Here is a 19,664-nt window from a genome sequence, read left to right on the forward strand (position 1 = left end):
AAATGCAGTGTTGAGGCTGTCATTCTCAGCATCTGTGTGGATGTTAAAATCGCCTACTATAATTATCTTATCTGAGCTAAGCACTAAGTCAGACAAAAGGTCTGAAAATTCACAGAGAAACTCACAGTAACGACCAGGTGGACGATAGATAATAACAAATAAAACTGGTTTTTGGGACTTCCAATTTGGATGGACAAGACTAAGAGACAAGCTTTCAAATGAATTAAAGCTCTGTCTGGGTTTTGGATTAATTAATAAGCTGGAATGGAAGATTGCTGCTAATCCTCCGCCCCGGCCCGTGCTACGAGCATTCTGACAGTTAGTGTGACTCGGGGGTGTTGACTCATTTAAACTAACATATTCATCCTGCTGTAACCAGGTTTCTGTTAGGCAGAATAAATCAATATGTTGATCAATTATTATATCATTTACCAACAGGGACTTAGAAGAGAGAGACCTAATGTTTAATAGACCACATTTAACTGTTTTAGTCTGTGGTGCAGTTGAAGGTGCTATATTATTTTTTCTTTTTGAATTTTCATGCTTAAATAGATTTTTGCTGGTTATTGGTAGTCTGGGAGCAGGCACCGTCTCTACGGGGATGGGGTAATGAGGGGATGGCAGGGGGAGAGAAGCTGCAGAGAGGTGTGTAAGACTACAACTCTGCTTCCTGGTCCCAACCCTGGATAGTCACGGTTTGGAGGATTTAAGAAAATTGGCCAGATTTCTAGAAATGAGAGCTGCTCCATCCAAAGTGGGATGGATGCCGTCTCTCCTAACAAGACCAGGTTTTCCCCAGAAGCTTTGCCAATTATCTATGAAGCCCACCTCATTTTTTTTTTTTTTTTTGGACACCACTCAGACAGCCAGCAATTCAAGGAGAACATGCGGCTAAACATGAATCAACTCCACTTACCATGTTTAAAGGACGAGAACAACCCCAAGAAAACCATCCCAACCATGAAGCATGGGGGTGGAAACATCATACTCTGGGGGTGCTCTTCTGCAAAGGGGACAGGACGACAGCACTGTATTGAAGGGAGGATGGATGGGGTCATGTATTGCAAGATTTTGGCAAACAACCTCCTTCCCTCAGTAAGAGCATTGAAGATGGGTCATGGCTGGGTCTTCCAGCATGACAATGACCCTAAACACAGCCAGGGCAACTAAGGAGGGGCTCCGTAAGAAGCATTTCAAGGTCCTGGAGTGGCCAGGCCAGTCACCAGACCTGAACTCAATAGAAAATCTTTGGAGGGAGCTGAAACTCCAAACCTGAAAGATCTAGAGAACATCTGTATGGAGGAGTGGACCAAAATCCCTGCTGCAGTGTGTGCAAACCTGGTGAAAAACTACAGTAAATGTTTGACCTCTGTAATTGCAAACAAAGGCTATTGTACCAAATATTAACATTGATTTTCACAGGTGTTCAAATACTTATTTGCAGCAGTAACATACAAATAAATTATTTAAAAAAAAAAATCATACATTGCGATTTCCGGATTTTTTTTTTTTTTTAAGATTATGTCTCTCACAGTGGACATGCAGCTAAGATTAAAATTTCAGACCCCTTCATGATTTCTAAGTGGGAGAACTTGCAAAATCGCAGGGTGTATATATATATATATACATAGTATATATATATATATATATATATATATATATATATATATATATATATATATATATATATATATATATATATATATAATTACATAAATGGTTCCATATTTTCTGGTGTGTGCATTTTCACACATAAAACATAACTGTGCTGTGAACAGTTTATTTACTAACTTGTTAAGATTCCATTTACAATGATCATTTTAGAAAGATTCTTTGTACAGTTATTTTCAGGCAACATACAATTGCAAAAAAGTATATACAAAAATGAAACATTAGCATAATGTAAATAAACGTTTAATCCGTGAAGTATTTGTCCAGCTCCGCTGACATGCTGCAGACATTAAAACAGACCGTATTTGATATTTTACAACAACTTGAGGTAACTTCTGATGCATTCATGGGTAATTTCTAATACGGTAAACTGAAATATGGAAATATCCAATAATTAAAGTCACCGCTGGCTGTGCCGGGGCTAAGATAAATGAATCATGGGATTTAACTGGGATCAGACTGCTTTTAAATAAATTAAAAACTAAATGATTTGTCTAATGAATGCAGCATGATGACACATAAAACCATGTTGAAATGCAAGTTGAACAGTTTAAAACCAAGCTGTCAGTCAGGATGTGCACAGCAAAGAGAAACAACCTCTCATCAAATGCACATTCGTAAATACAAAAAAAAATAAAATAAAATAAATGCTTTATATAGTATATTATCTCCATAAAAATAATCCAATTTAACTTATAGCATTACTCTGCTGCTCATAAACCATATCCTAGTTTTCCTCTCTTACAGTTTTTATGTACAAGAATTCAAAATCTTCAGTAAAGTTACTGTTTCACTCATAAAAGAAAAAATAATCCCTTTGTTTACCTGCAAAGTGTTTACAGTACTTTTTGCTAATACGGCGACTTGAACGGACCAGTCGTGTACATTCTAATTCCTACAGTAAATACCAAAGCTAGTTTTAAAATCAGCATCACGGCCAAGTTATCAGAAGATGATCCTTCAACTAGGAAAGTTCAACTAATATATTAATAATTTAATATCCCAACCTGTTCTCTTTGTTGACAAACAAACAGCTCTAGTCATTACCTACAGCTTCCTTTGTCCTGATTCTGATTAGCTAGCTCCTGGTCACTGCCCCTGCCCTGCATTCCATGAATATTAAGGTAACACTTTCTGATAATTCACATAAATAAAATAAAATACATAAGTAGTTGAGTCTTAAAAAATGGCATGCCATTGGTCCTTTAAATACTGTTCCATAAGTAGGCAGAAATGCTTTTAAATTCTTTAATACCTGACATGTACGTGAGGGGTAAAATACTCCTTCCAGAAACAATAAATAGTTATCCTTCATATAGTGCAGTAATACAGTACTCACACTAATCCTACAGTAATTGCACAGTAACCACATGCAGTGGGCCGAAGAATGAGCAGCCCCCCCGCCCCACTCCCCACAATCTGTTTTTTCAATTTGTCCCTAAACATCTTTTTCATCCAACAATCTACCCACTGACGTCTGTGTTTATGCTCAGCCAGCTATCGCACATGAATAACACAGCGTCCAATTTTTCTACTTCCCATGGGGTCCTAACACGGAGCCCTGTGGAACACCAGCCCAAACAGACGGCTCTCTGGATTTGCAGTCCAAGGCAAACTGGGTAACATCTGCATTTAAGATGAGAGTCAGCTACAGGTAGTTTGGTTAATCCAGTTAGTCACAACAGATCAGCTATGAGCAGAAACTTTGAGGACATCTTCTTATTGAGGCTGCAGCAAAACTGGCAACTGGTCAATATTTGGTGCCAGTTCCATGTGGAAGTTGTTTGTCAGCTTCATCTAGACAGAGAGTCAAGGCAGTATTACTTTTGTGTGAGTGCTTCCCAGTGCAAGAAAACAAGACTAGTCTTTATCAGTCTGACCAGGTTGTCAGTCATCTGTACAGAAGAATCAAGCCGTATCCATGCTGGAATGTTCATCGTGGAACTGGGTCATTGGGAACAAACAAGATTTATCCCACCGCAGTGACACTTGTGCTTTTTGTTCATGTCATCTCCCATCATATTGTTCACTTTCACCTTTTGTCTCCGAGGAGGTTTAGATTAAAAATAAAGTGACAGTTTTCTTAGAGTTCTCCATCTGAGGGTGGCAAGCATAGTTTGAAAAGCCTGTGGGGAGAAAAAAATACTTAAAATGAAGGACAGAAACTTGATTATGGGGGAAACTGTGTACAAAGTAGTGATGTGGAGGCAGAAGAACTGGTGTTGTACAGTACCTTGGAGCCAAAGGAGGCATCTGGTCCATTACCTTCAGGTTTTTAGCAGAGAGCTCAACTCTTGCACCCTGGAAGAGGAGAAGATATTTAACTGCTTGTGCTTTTAGCTTCCCAAAAATCCCAACTAGGACTGTTCTAATAACCTGAAAGCAGATGCATCAAATAACCTACACTTCAAAGGAAGACATAAACTGAGGATCAAATAGGGGGCATGGCCACAGAATCTAATAGGCATCCAAACTGTAAAATAATGTGCTGAACTTTGATCCAACATACCATCTATTCTTTTTTCTTTCATTTTTTGCCATTTATCCAGGTCTGGGTCATAGTGGTAACAAAGCAACTCAAGCAGCTCAGGTGAGGTTTTCTCAAGCCAGCTGGGAGATATAGGCCCGGTTTCACAGACAAGGCTTATATCTAGCCAGGAGTAGGCCTACGTCAGACTAGTACAGCTAGGTCATTTAAGTGGCTTGCATTTTTCTTAGTTAGTCCTAAACTGTGGAGTGCGGGAGTAAGTTCAGATGAAAACACCTGGGTAAAGCCTCATTAGCCTAAGTGGGAGCACAGCCTGTTTGCCTCATGGTGCTTATAAAAACCTGGAATGGAATTGAGGACAGCTTTTCTGAAGGGAATTTTGACACCAAACAATGGCTGAAGCTAAAAGAACACGCTCAAAGTACTATACTATACTCTACTTAAACAAATTGGGGGAAATCATGCTGTTATTGAAAGTAAAGGCCATACTGCTGCTATTGAACATAAGAAGAGGAGTGCTTAGGCTGCCATTTGCAGTGACTTCAATGCAAATGTAACCATTAGAGCGGTACAGCAGCTGCAGGTGAGATGTCTATTATGATCTGTATATCACAGATGTCATATAGTTTTGTGACACTGTTTACTATATTAAATGATATCTGCCTTCATAGACTCTGTGGAATAACATCAGAAAGATTTGAAAAAAGGAATGCAGAGGCCAGAAGAGTCTTATTTACTACTGGTGGTGGACCCCCACCAAGTAAAGACAAGACCGATCAACTGGCTGACTTATTGACTGGAATAATAGAAGACCAGCAACCTCTGATGATGACCGTTTGGAGAGTGGACATGAAGAATGGAGCACAAATGGTAAATGTATACCACTGAAAGTAAATTAGTTACCTCCTTCTGTACATACAGATTATTCCACTGTCTGTGTCTATCTTTATTTTTATTTCATTCTAAGGACCATGTGAGTTTTTTTTCCCAGAGGGAATTATTCTAAGCCTGGTGGAAGAGCCAGTGCACATTTTCTGCCACTGGCATGGGCACATCTGGATCATTCTGGTCTTCCATTGGAGGGTCAGGACAATTATGCTGCTTCAGGTAGTTGTACAGCACAGCTGTAGCAATGATCACCTTGCAGCACCTTCTTGGCTCAAAACGAAGTATATTGCGTAAACACTGGAATTGATTTTTCCACACTTCAAACATACACTCAACCATCCATCTAGTCTGAATATGAGCTCTGTTATATCTTTGCTCCTCAGTTGTTGTGGGACATGGCCAAGGCGTGAATAAATAGGAACTCTGAGCATATCCACTGTCACCAAGTAGTAGTCCACAATGTTGCCCTCTGTCGAACTGGGCACACAAGGAAGAGCTGTGAAAAATCCTTGAATCATGTGCTGCTCCTTTCCAACAGCAACCATGTTTAAAAACTCTAAATTGGGAGTGCATACAATCAATCAATTCAATCAATTTTATTTATATAGCACCAAATCACAACAAACAGTTGCCCCAAGGCGCTTTATATTGTAAGGCAAGGCCATACAATAATTACGTAAAACCCCAACGGTCAAAACGACCCCCTGTGAGCAAGCACTTGGCAACAGTGGGAAGGAAAAACTCCCTTTTAACAGGAAAAGACCTCCAGCAGAACCAGGCTCAGGGTGGGCCAGTCTTCTGCTGGGACTGGTTGGGGCTGAGGGAGACAACCAGGAAAAAGACATGCTGTGGAGGGGAGCAGAGATCGATCACTAATGATTAAATGCAGAGTGGTGCATACAGAGCAAAAAGAGAAAGAAACACTCAGTGCATCATGGGAACCCCCCAGCAGTCTATAGCAGCATAACTAAGGGATGGTTGAGGGTCACCTGATCCAGCCCTAACTATAAGCTTTAGCAAAAAGGAAAGTTTTAAGCCTAATCTTAAAAGTAGAGAGGGTGTCTGTCTCCCTGATCCGAATTGGGAGCTGGTTCCACAGGAGAGGAGCCTGAAAGCTGAAGGCTCTGCCTCCCATTCTACTCTTACAAACCCTAGGAACTACAAGTAAGCCTGCAGTCTGAGAGCGAAGCACTCTATTGGGGTGATATGGTACTATGAGGTCCCTAAGATAAGATGGGACCTGATTATTCAAAACCTTATAAGTAAGAAGAAGAATTTAAAATTCTATTCTAGAATTAACAGGAAGCCAATGAAGAGAGGCCAATATGGGTGAGATATGCTCTCTCCTTCTAGTCCCCGTTAGTACTCTAGCTGCAGCATTTTGAATTAACTGAAGGCTTTTCAGGGAACTTTTAGGACAACCTGATAATAATGAATTACAATAGTCCAGCCTAGAGGAAATAAATGCATGAATTAGTTTTTCAGCATCACTCTGCGACAAGACCTTTCTAATTTTAGAGATATTGCGTAAATGCAAAAAAGCAGTCCTACATATTTGTTTAATATGCGCTTTAAATTACATATCCTGATCAAAAATGACTCCAAGATTTCGCACAGTATTACTAGAGGTCAGGGTAATGCCATCCAGAGTAAGGATCTGGTTAGACACCATGTTTCTAAGATTTGTGGGGCCAAGTACAATAACTTCAGTTTTATCTGAGTTTAAAAGCAGGAAATTAGAGTTCATCCATGTCTTCACAGCCTGAACATTGATGGAAAACCTGTTCTTATGATCCCTGTGCTCCTCTGCATCAGGAGTTGATGGACACTTGATTTCAACATGACATCCATCTATACAGCCAATCACTAGTTCACAAATGGTACTGCAGACATTGGAGAACTATTCTACACACTGTTGCTTCACTGCCACCACACAAATCACCAGTTTCACGATGAAAGGTTCCAGATGCCAAGAATCTCAAAGTGATCAGAGCTTGGAGGGAACTGGGTACAGGCCTTCCTCTTTGAGATATAGAGCAAAGTCTAGGCTCAAGCAAAGTAATGATCTCCAGTGCATCTTCTTTGTACATACGAAAGCGGTCTGAGAAAGTTATTTCATAAACCTATTCAATGGATCACTCCTATCCACAAGTATTTGTCTGGCTGGCCTCTGTAGCGAATATTGGTCTTCATTTAGATATTCCAAACACTCCATGCTCCCAAACCATCTGTGCTCCCTTTCACAAACAGTACTAAGCCGAAGTTAAACCTGCCTCTTTGCAGGTTTAATATAAACTTCAATTTAGTCCTGGACAGTGGTGGGCACAGCTAACCAAAAGGTTAGCTTCGATAACAGCTAATCAGCTAACTGAAAAGTTATCTTTTATGAAGCTGAACCGATAAACCACCCAAAAAATTATCGGAAGCTAAAGCTAGCCAATAACCGATAACTTTCAGTATTGTCTCCAGTACACTTGCAAGTACTAACTTTTGAGTTTTAACACCACAATCGCTTCTGGTAGCATCAAAGGCGATCACAAACCCAAACAATGAGTCGGCACTTCCGTCTTTGTGCACCCTGCCCACTGCTGGAAGCTCCTGTTTACTACATATTTTGCAGCAGTGAGGCAGTTGAGAGGAGCTGAGCTGAGCTCAGCTCAACTCTATACACACACACACACACACACACACACACAAAACAAGCCATTATTCCTTAATAGAATACAGCATTGCCGTGGTGAGGCAGAGGTCTTGGAAAATATAACAGTTTTGACTTATGGTTTTGATTTATAAATTAAATTAATCTAGATAGGATAACTCCATTAATGTCAATTCTGTCATTTATACAAAGTTAAAATATAACACATATCTTTTAATTTTAAATAATGCGCTAATTCTGAAGTTTTGTAACAACAAACACAGACAAATGCCAAAGGGTAAATGAGCCTCCACTAACACTGATTGTTGACTCAGTCATTCTGTGTAAAAACTAACACGTCAATGTGAAGTGTGTGTTGGTGTTTACATATAAATGTGCTTTTGTAAAATATGCCTTTTTTTATTTGTTAAAAAAAATGCCATTTGCAAAAGCCAAAAAGTCAAGTTGTGATTAGACAACCGTCTGATATAACCAGGGTCAAAATAAATCAATCAATCAATCAACATTTATTTATAAAGCGCTTTACAGCACCGACTGGTGTCCAAAGTGCTTAACATTAAAAACACAAATTTACAAAATAAAACACATATAAAATAAAATTTTAAAACAACACATAAAAAAAAAACATAAAAATAACAGAACATGTCACCTCCCCACTAAGTGTTAAAAGCCAGTTTAAATAAATAAGTCTTTAACTTAGATTTAAAAAGTGCTAGGTCAGGAATAGTACGTAACTCAAGAGGTAGCTCATTCCACAGTCTGGGGCCAGCTACCGCGAAAGCATGATCACCCCAGCGTTTATATCTTGACCTTGGAACATCTAAGTAAAGCTGGCCAGACGCCCTTAACGTCCTACTGTAGGTGCGCAAAGTTAAAATTTCAGACAAGTAGGGAGGTGCAAGGCCATAAATAGCTTTAAAAACAAACATTAAAATTTTAAAATCAATTCTAAAACGAACTGGAAGCCAGTGGAGTGAGTATAGGATGGGCGCAATATGCTCACGTCTAGAAGTGTTTGTCAAAAGACGAGCAGCAGCATTCTGCACCAACTGGAGACGCGCAAGAGACGACTGATTAATGCCCACATAAAGTGCATTACAATAATCAAGTCTGGAGCTGATGAAAGCATGAATGGCCGTCTCAAGATCACGCCTACTGAGAAAGTGCTTTATTTTAGCCAAGAGGCGAAGTTGGAAAAAACTAGCTTTGACAACAGAATTTATCTGTTGATCGAATCTCAAACAGCTGTCAAATATCACTCCCAAATTCTTGACAGCTGGTTTTACATAGTTAGCCAAAGCACCAAAATTTGGTGTTACCACATTTGGTATGCCAGTGCGCTCAAACACCATGATCTCAGTTTTACCATCATTCAGGTAAAGGAAGTTTCGGGACAGCCACTGCTTTACATCACGAATACAATTAAATAATGATGACAAAGCATCACTCCCATTAGTCCTCACAGGCAGATAGATTTGCAGATCATCTGCATAACAATGAAAGGACAAATTGTGCTGGGTTATAATTGACCCCAATGGCAGAATGTACAAAGAAAATAGAATCGGCCCAAGGACAGATCCCTGCGGCACTCCACAGCACAGAGGAGCAGTTGATGAGGAAAGGTCCCCAATCATGACAGAAAAGCTCCTTTCAGCCAAATATGAGCTAAACCACTCAAGTGCAATACCATGAATGCCAATAAAATGTTCCAACCGGGAAACAAGTACCGTATTTTCCGGACTATAAGTCGCACTTTTTTACATGTTTTGGCCGGGGGTGCGACCTATACTCCGGTGCGACTTATAAATGAAAAATATACCGGTAGGATCTCAATTAATTTACTGTAACAAAACAATTTTACGTGACAGAGTCGATCTATGTTTTAAAATGGCCACCGGAAAAGGAAATGCAATGCATCATGGGCACTGTAGTATGACGGCCATCCTATAGTTCACGCTGGTCGCGATAACCAATCAGAGAACAGAACTTTGGATGCGTATTCCTCACCTCACCTGTTGTGTGGGCCGCTGAAGAGGAGGTACTGCTGGCCCACCACCACCAGAGGGCGCCCTGCCTGGAGTGCGGGCTCCAGGCACCAGAGGGCGCCGCCGCCTCACGTGAGCAGCTACGGTGACAGCTGTCACCCATCACCTGAGACAGCTGACGGCAATCATCTGTGGGGTATATCAGCAGGACGGCACCTCCACCTCATTGCCGAGATATCGTTTCTACCTACGAGGTAACGTATCAAAGCTGACGGAGTGTATCCTTTTGGATTAGTGTATAGCTTGTGGAGTACTGTTCCAACGAGAGGTGGAGGTAACTTCCCTGCTGTTCGGAGTCTTGGGTGCAAACGCGCCCCCATCTAACTGTTCTTTGTTCCTCGCCAGCAGTACCAGGTCCGACACGCGGAGGCAGTGGCCACCTGGGAGTTCGGGACTTGGCGGCTCCAGTATTTCCGGGGTCCTGTGGCAGAGGAAGCCGTGTGGTTCGGGTCTTACCTTGGAGAGGCGTCTCCTATCTTCGAGCCTGCCCACACGACACTTTTGTGAATTGACTGTTGTCCATTTCGTGATTGGTTGTATTCGTTGTGCACGTTCACAACAGTAAAGCCTTGTTATTTGACTTTCTCCATTGTCCGTTCATTTGCGCCCCCTGTTGTGGGTCCGTGTACTGACACTTTCCCAACACTCACCCACAGCGTGTGAAGCTGACGAACACGGTGCTTGCTGTTATTCCGGCATGGCGAACAGAACAGCTTCAACCCTTGGATATCAATGTGAGCAGAGTGTTTAAGTTGACGCTGAGAGCTGCGTGGGAGCATTGGGTGAGCGACGGTGGAGGATTAGCGTGTGCACTTGGAAGGAGCTGGCGTCGATGATTGTGAAAAGCGTTTGAAGCAGACGAACATGGTGTTTATTCCGGGACGGCTAACAAGACAGCTTCAACCCTTGGATATCAGTGTGAGCAGAGTGTTTAAGTTGACGCTGAGAGCTGCGTGGGAGCATTGGGTGAGCGACGGCGGAGGATCAGCGTGTGCACTTGGAAGGAGCTGGCGTCGATGATTGTGAAAAGCGTTTGAAGCAGACGAACATGGTGTTTATTCCGGGACGGCTAACAAGACAGCTTCAACCCTTGGATATCAGTGTGAGCAGAGTTGACGCTGAGAGCTGCATGGGAGCACTGAGCGACGGCGGAGGATTAGCGTCTGCACTTGGAAGGAGCTGGATCGACACCGCTGGGTGGTCATGAGCTGCGCAGGTAGGCGCTGCATGGTTCGGCTCGCAATGTGGTCCGCAAAATACAAACATATCCGTAGGTAAAATGCAGCTCACGAGAGGGCACTCGAGGCTTGTGTGACTGTTCCTGCGACTTCTGACTACCATAGAAAAATAAAAATTTTAACGTTACTGATAACATAACAAGACAACGGAGAAGGCCCGAAAAAATGCCACCAAAAAGAAAATCACACTCTGCAGATTACAAGTTGCGACTGGTGAAATATGCATCCGAAAACGGTAGCCGTCACAATATTATCATCTGAACTTTTCATGTTAACATACCTGTATGTCCATGGGACTTATAGTCCAGTGGACCTTATTTATGGTTTATTTTTCTTTATAATGGATAAAGTGGCTGGTGCGACTTATACTCCGGTGCGACTTATTTATGGTTTATTTTTCTTTATAATGGATAAAGTGGCTGGTGCGACTTATACTCCAGTGCGACTTATAGTCCGGAAAATACGGTACTGTGTGATCCACAGTATCAAAGGCTGCTGTGAGGTCCAACAGAACCAGCACAACAGGATTCCCTGCATCCACCGACAGAGTAATATCATTATGAACTTTTAAAAGTGCTGACTCAGTGCTGTGTTGTGATCTAAACCCAGACTAGAATTTTTCAAGGATGAGATTGTCTTCTAAAAATGATTGTAACTGTAAAAAGACAACCTTTTCTAAAACCTTAGATAGAAATGGCAGATGAGAGACAGGTCTAAAATTGGATAAAACTGAGTCCAGGTGAGGTTTTTTAAGAAGAGGTCGAACCACAGCATGTTTAAAGGCAGCTGGAACAGACCCTGATCTAAGGCAAGCATTGATAAAAGTTAGGAGACCCGCCCCAACAGTATTAAAAGCCTCCTTCAGCACCTTAGCTGGAACAACATCAAAAGGACAACTTGTAGATTTTATGTGTTTTACAACATCAGCGAGAGATGCAAAAGAAATGGGCTCAAACTGTTCGAGCACAGCAGAATGTGCACGAGGAGCAGACAACTCAACATTACAGCTCTGATCAGCGTTCTGTCTGACTGATGAAACCTTATCAATAAAAAACTGAAGAAACTCCTCACAGGTTGTGGTTGTAGCGTCCAACAAAACAGAGGTGTGTGGATTTACAACTGAGTTTATAGTCTGAAATAACACACTGGGATGATGACAACTGCTCGAAATAATATGAGACAGATATTGTGCTTTTGCCTCCTTCACAGCCTTCTGATAGTCAGTCAGACTGTCCCTCACAAAACCCAGAGACACCTGTAGTTTGTCCTTTTTCCATTTTCTCTCCGCCCGTCTGCAGCGTTGCCTGAGGGCACGGGTCGTGGCATTTAACCAGGGGTCGGATTTTGATTTCCTGGATTTGCAGCGCATCGGTGCAACAGAGTCCAAAATGACTGTGCATGTAGAGTGGAAAGAAGAGAGGATGTTATCTGGGAGTAATGGAGAAACCAGTCCATTCATGGCATAAAACTGAGAGTCCATGAAGGCAGCAGCAAAGTCTCCCGCTGTCCAGGAGGTGACCAAACGGCAGCGAGAGACAGGAACAAGTGGCTTACTAGCAGATGGAGGAGCAATAAATTCAAAAATAACAGGAAAGTGATCTGAAATAGCAGCGTCTGATATGTCCTTAAGTGAAACTGAGAGCCCAAAAGAAATAACCAGGTCCAAGGTGTGTCCAAGATTATGTGTTGGTCCATCCACAACTTGTGTTAGACCAAAAGAGTTCAGGAGGCTTTTAAAATCATCAGCCAGCTGATTAGAAGGACAACAGATATGAATATTAAAATCACCACAGACCAAAAATTTGTCATATTTTGGGATAAAATCTGCCAGAAACTCAGAAAACTCCTGAATAAAATCCTTATTAAATTTTGGTGGATGATAAACAACAGCACAGAGCAAGGGACAGTCGAACTCCATCACAAACAACTGAAGTTCAAAAGTGGAGTAGACATTAGAAGATAAAAATCGGCATTTAAAACTGTCTTTAAAAACTGTGGCCACACCACCACCTCGACCTGATGCTCGCGGGGAGCTGAAAAACGAGCAGCCGGGGGGGAGGAGCTCAGAAAAGGCGCTATTTTCACCTGGTTTCAACCAGGTCTCCGTTAACAGGAGAAAGTCCAGATCACGACTGGAGAAAAAGTCATTCAAAATGAAAGTCTTACTTGTGAGTGACCTTGTGTTGACGAGTGCCACACGGACTGAGCGCACGTCAGTCTGCTGGGAGACACGACCGAGCGGGCGCAGGTTCTCCTGCACGCAGCCACGACTGCAGCTCCTCACAGGACGGCGACGCGGAAGTGGAGACCCGGCACCCCGGACAACCGGCCGGAGCCACCGATAGCGAAAAGTCAGAGAACGCCGCACGTCGTAGCCGTCATATGGTGTGAAGAATCCGGCTATGAATTGTCGTGGAGCATGTTTGCAGGAAACAGCCAGGCACACTCTGAGCCGAACACGGACTCCTCCTCTCTTCCCACGTCCTCTGCGACGCAGACGCCGAGGCAACACGCCAAGCGGCCGGCACAGAAAGTCTGGTACAGACGCTAAGACAGGCGGCGGGGGCAGCCGCGTCCCTGGCCGTCCGCCCGAGCCAGGAACAGCGAAATTCTCCAGCGAAGCCCGAACGCTGATAAGAGTCTGGCGATCATACACCAGGAGCGGTGACACATTCCATGCAACAAAGTGTAAAAACAATAAAAACGACACTAAAAGAAGCGAGTGCCGACGGCAGGCCACATACAACGGCGCCATCTTGTATAGAGACTGAACAGATACATAGATAAATAGAACACTACATCTACTGGCGTCCAGATACTCATACTGCCATGAACACTACTGACCAGTAGATGGCAAAAGAGACTGTGAAAACGTGCCAAAACATATATTCCAAATAATCCGTGTCTGCTACTTTTAAGCTGCGTGGAATTTAATAAACACAAACTGAGGCCCGGGGAAGACCCAGGACACGCTGGAGGGACTACATCTCTCGGCTGGCTTGGGAACGCCTTGGGGTTCCCCTGGAGGAGCTGGAGGAGGTGTGTGTGGATCGGGAGGTCTGGGCGGTTTTGCTTGAGCTGCTGCCTCCGCGACCCGACTCCGGATAAAGCGGAAGAAAATGGATGGATGGATGGATATATATATATATTACTCTGGAACAAAGATGACAGACAGTGTTTGACATAAGCAGGACTCTAAAGAGCAAACAGGAATCGATTGCAGCTCACAGTGATTCCATTTGAAAATAATGGAGAAGCAACCTGGGCTTCTTCTGGCATTTTTACATAAAACAAACACAATAACAATGTCTATAAACCCAGAGAATATATTCACGAGAGTTTTAGGCACAATATACAAAGGGTTTAATGCTGTTGTCCATGTGGAGTCTGATCAGAGCACCTCAAATGCATCTCTTCTGTCGTGAATGTACTGAGATTACCCATACCTGGGCACAGCATGTCCACACTAAAACCTTTAAAATTAGTGCATTACTTTAAAACTAAAACATACATCTGATATTTTCACTGTATAAAGCTTCAGACGTGACGCTAATTTAATATGTAAATGGCCTGCATTTATATAGCCCTTTTCTATCTGCATCAGACGCTCAATGCGCTTTATAATAATGCCTCACACTGTCCGAAATTAGTTTGGGTAAAATGTTAACAATAAGTTACAACTATATGCCACTGGATGACTTGGGTGATACTGCCAGCGAGTCAGTATGGGGTCAAAAGAAATTATCCTTTTTCTTTTGTTTTCTTTTTTCTTTTCTGTGACCAGTTCTCCTTTGCCTGCAGAAGATAGAGCGGTTTCTCCTGGAACTACCTCTCCTCTGGTTGCAGAGGATAGAATAGAATAGAATTTATTATTATTATCATTGTACATGACACCAGAAAAAATACTGTGCATGACAATGAAATTAAAAACAATCTCTTAAAAGCACAATTTAAATAAATAAAATAAATAATAATAAAATAATAACAGGGGACCAGTTTGTCCCCTGTTTACAATGGGGTACTCAGGTCAAAGCAGTTTCAGTCTTTTGTTAAACCCAACCTTATCCAGGGAGGGGGTCTGAGACACGCTTTGTCCCCTGTTTACAATGGGGTACTCAGGTCAAAGCAGTTTCAGTCTTTTGTTCATGGTACTGAGTCATTCACGTCATCAGGAGAGCCGTCAGGAGAGCCGTCAGAAGAGGCGTCGGTCCCACCGTTAGGAAGGACAGCTACCCTGTCATTAGGAGGGTGCTAACCAGAGCACAATAGGTGCTAATTAAAGCAATTGTTTAGTCACTAGCCTATAGCAGTCTGCCTCTCGGTAGGAGGCGTCTGGTTAGGTTTAAAACTCCAGCTTTTGTGGCTTCTGTTTGTTCTTCTCTACAAGAGTCAAGACAGAAGTCAGACTACCAGAGCAAGAATTTTAGCTGAGAAGCTTCTGCGATTTGAAGCAAAACGTCCTCGCATCAAGCAACCCAGTCCAGTCAAAGATTCAAGCTTCTCTACTTCTGGCAGTGTACACTAATACAGCGATGCAATGGATCCAGCACACTATAGAACCCAATGTTGGTCTTAGATGGTAACCATCCATGCAAACAAACAGTCAAATGAAGGTTTAAAAAAAGCCCAGAGAAGCATCAATGTTCCTACATCACATTTGACTGACACTAAATGTAATTCCAAAATGTCCACCAACATGGCTGCCATTTTGAAAATACAGTGGTCCCTCGCTATAATGCAGCTCACCTTTCACAGCCTCGCAGTTTCGCAGATTTCTTTTGTCCAATTTTGCATGATTTTTTTTGTTCTGCATCCTCATCAAGCATGCCGGTCGCGGCACCGCGAAGGCAGAGCACGAGCATTGTGTTCTGCATGTCTGTTTATAAGAATCTTCTCACTCAGAAGAAAAAAGAGCACCAACAACTATCCATAACTGTGTTCTTCACTCGGAAGAAGACACTTGCACTGAGGTGTGACTCGGTGGAAAAAGGCGCGACAGCGGCGCGGCGCCATGACGAAGAAGCGCGGTCAGAGGAACTGTGATATACTGGTCAAACAAATGTTTGGGCCTGAAAACAGGTTGGACTTATTTTTCTACTAAGGTTTGAACTTTGAGAGTGTTTACACACGAGAGAAAAGTGAGAAAATGTTAATGCCTGTTTGAGAAAAGTGTATAAAGTGTGTAGTGAGGGGTTTTGCAGCCTTAAAACATCTATAATAATTGTAAAAAATGACACTGACTACTTCGCGGCTTTCGCCTATTGCGGGCTATTTTTAGAACGTAACTCCCACGATATACGAGGGACCACTGTATTCCAAACCATTCCCATCTCATAGGTGATGATTTTAGTTTTGGTTTGGCAACGTCTCAGGTCAATTTTGAGACATAAGCAATTATGTTGATATCCTGAATCACGGCCAGTTGAGGGTCCAAGTCTAAACTCAAGTTCAGATGCAAAGGTTCAGATCTTTACCTGTGCTTTGGTACCCACATTATTTTTGTATCCTTGGCAACTTTGGAGGAGTTGCGTTAACAAAACGCCACCTATTTTCCTCAAAGTTGGACACCTCAATGTCCTAAATCAAGGTCACTTTCAGGGTCAAGGTAAAAAAAAACAAAAATAGAGGTACAAAACTACAGATCAATTACAATCTAAAACCTCAATCATATCACATTTAATTTGTAAAAATCTTGGCGTTACATTAACAACACGACCGACTAATAGACGTCTGGCCGTTATAAAAACACTAGTTCCCAATGCACGGTGGCAGGACCTAAAAATGCTACCAACAGATAGTGCATGATGTCTGTTTGGGGCAACCTGTCTCTATTGATCACTGCCACCTGCATCCATACACTTTCACATGCATTCACATGCTTGTGTTGTGTGGCAGATGGTAAACCAGGTGCTCCAATGTTTTCAATAAGACAGAAAAAAAAACTGCTGTGACAGCAGCAGCCACACACCGCCATGACAGATGCTGATGAAAGTTAAAATATTCAACTTTATCCAACTGCCACAGCAACAAGGACACACTGGTTTACAGACGACACCAGTATTTTATTGCTCTGTGCTAGATTCAAGAACATCGGTTTGAAAATGTTCTGCTGTGACAGCGGTTAAGCTTCATTCCTCTCCAGCACGCAGTGACAGAAAGTAGATCATCACAACACATTTGTCCCAACTTCCAGCGAGACAACAGTTATTTTCTTCCTCCCTCAATAGAGAAATGGGGACAGCAGAAGAGCTTACTGCCCCATCAGGGCCTGAGCGTTTACCTGTTTGCGCATAATGTCGATAGTCTGCATGAGGCAGCGCGGCATGAGGCCGTGGTTCCTCCCGAGGATCATGGCTTGTTCCAGAGTCACACTCAGGGAACATCTGCAAAGAACAACAAGCTATTAAAAGCTGCACATGATCCACTTGAATAAACATGAGTGTTTATAATATTCAGATACAACAGCTGTGTATTCCTGGAGATAAACTGCAATACAGTCGAGACTTAATTAGGGCTCCGAATAATTAGTTTCGCTGGACTGTAAAAAAAATCTCGTTTTTACAGAAAAAAATCTGGCAGCTGTGGTTACCAGAAGAATTCTGTAAAAATTACAGTGAACATGTAAATGGTTTTACATAAAATATGTAAATTTTACAGTGTAAACATAATTTTTTTTGTCTATTTCAAAGATTAAATCTCTGTAAAATGGTAACCTTAGCTTTAATTATCTTCAAAATGTAGTTTAACCCTCTGGGGTCCGAGGGCATTTTTTGGACAGTTCACCCACCTGGCATAAATGTTTTATTATTGCTGTTAACAGCTCTCCCTGCATCCCACAATCAAGTTTTATGTCTCTTTTTTCAGCTTTCATAATATATATGCTTTTTTGTGTTTTGTAAGTGTAATAAAGGTTTAAAATCAAAATAGGCAAGGAAAAAATAAAGCGAAAAATAATTTTCCACACACATTTATTCAAAACACAATCAATCAATCAATCAATTTTTTTATATAGCGCCAAATCACAACAAACAGTTGCCCCAAGGCGCTTTATATTGTAAGGCAAGGCCATACAATAATTATGTAAAACCCCAACGGTCAAAACGACCCCCTGTGAGCAAGCACTTGGCAACAGTGGGAAGGAAAAACTCCCTTTTAACAGGAAGAAACCTCCAGCAGAACCAGGCTCAGGGAGGGGCAGTCTTCTGCTGGGACTGGTTGGGGCTGAGGGAGACAACCAGGAAAAAGACATGCTGTGGAGGGGAGCAGAGATCGATCACTAATGATTAAATGCAGAGTGGTGCATACAGAGCAAAAAGAGAAAGAAACAGTGCATCATGGGAACCCCCCAGCAGTCTACGTCTATAGCAGCATAACTAAGGGATGGTTCAGGGTCACCTGATCCAGCCCTAACTATAAGCTTTAGCAAAAAGGAAAGTTTTAAGCCTAATCTTAAAAGTAGAGAGGGTGTCTGTCTCCCTGATCTGAATTGGGAGCTGGTTCCACAGGAGAGGAGCCTGAAAGCTGAAGGCTCTGCCTCCCATTCTACTCTTACAAACCCTAGGAACTACAAGTAAGCCTGCAGTCTGAGAGCGAAGCGCTCTATTGGGGTGATATGGTACTACGAGGTCCCTAAGATAAGATGGGACCTGATTATTCAAAACCTTATAAGTAAGAAGAAGAATTTTAAATTCTATTCTAGAATTAACAGGAAGCCAATGAAGAGAGGCCAATATGGGTGAGATATGCTCTCTCCTTCTAGTCCCCGTCAGTACTCTAGCTGCAGCATTTTGAATTAACTGAAGGCTTTTTAGGGAACTTTTAGGACAACCTGATAATAATGAATTACAATAGTCCAGCCTAGAGGAAATAAATGCATGAATTAGTTTTTCAGCATCACTCTGAGACAAGACCTTTCTTATTTTAGAGATATTGCGTAAATGCAAAAAAGCAGTCCTACATATTTGTTTAATATGCGCTTTGAATGACATATCCTGATCAAAAATGACTCCAAGATTTCTCACAGTATTACTAGAGGTCAGGGTAATGCCATCCAGAGTAAGGATCTGGTTAGACACCATGTTTCTAAGATTTGTGGGGCCAAGTACAATAACTTCAGTTTTATCTGAGTTTAAAAGCAGGAAATTAGAGGTCATCCATGTCTTTATGTCTGTAAGACAATCCTGCAGTTTAGCTAATTGGTGTGTGTCCTCTGGCTTCATGGATAGATAAAGCTGGGTATCATCTGCGTAACAATGAAAATTTAAGCAATACCGTCTAATAATACTGCCTAAGGGAAGCATGTATAAAGTGAATAAAATTGGTCCTAGCACAGAACCTTGTGGAACTCCATAATTAACTTTAGTCTGTGAAGAAGATTCCCCATTTACATGAACACATTGTAATCTATTAGACAAATATGATTCAAACCACCGCAGCGCAGTGCCTTTAATACCTATGGCATGCTCTAATCTCTGTAATAAAATTTTATGGTCAACAGTATCAAAAGCAGCACTGAGGTCCAACAGAACAAGCACAGAGACGAGTCCACTGTCCGAGGCCATAAGAAGATCATTTGTAACCTTCACTAATGCTGTTTCTGTACTATGATGAATTCTAAAACCTGACTGAAACTCTTCAAATAGACCATTCCTCTGCAGATGATCAGTTAGCTGTTT

The 19,664-nt window shown here is 42.0% G+C and overlaps 1 protein-coding gene across 7 annotated transcripts in view; it reads right to left on the reverse strand.

Annotated features, from left to right (window-relative positions):
* The window catches only part of prex1 (phosphatidylinositol-3,4,5-trisphosphate-dependent Rac exchange factor 1), a 275,267-nt gene that overhangs the window by 6,931 nt on the left and 248,672 nt on the right, over positions 1 to 19,664 (reverse strand). For 4 of the 7 annotated variants that reach the window (XM_034173311.1, XM_034173310.1, XM_034173315.1 and 1 more), the window contains 2 exons: positions 17,270 to 17,372; positions 3,905 to 3,972 (listed from right to left, as the gene is read on the reverse strand). In XM_034173311.1, the coding sequence (XP_034029202.1) occupies positions 3,905 to 3,972; positions 17,270 to 17,372 (171 nt within the window). Of the gene's footprint in view, positions 1 to 1,766; positions 3,798 to 3,904; positions 3,973 to 17,269; positions 17,373 to 19,664 lie in introns of those variants that run through there. The other 3 variants (XM_034173316.1, XM_034173314.1, XM_034173312.1) reach the window with 1 other exon arrangement.

This window comes from Thalassophryne amazonica, chromosome 6 (assembly GCF_902500255.1).
Source record: "Thalassophryne amazonica chromosome 6, fThaAma1.1, whole genome shotgun sequence".
Taxonomy (NCBI): domain Eukaryota; kingdom Metazoa; phylum Chordata; class Actinopteri; order Batrachoidiformes; family Batrachoididae; genus Thalassophryne; species Thalassophryne amazonica.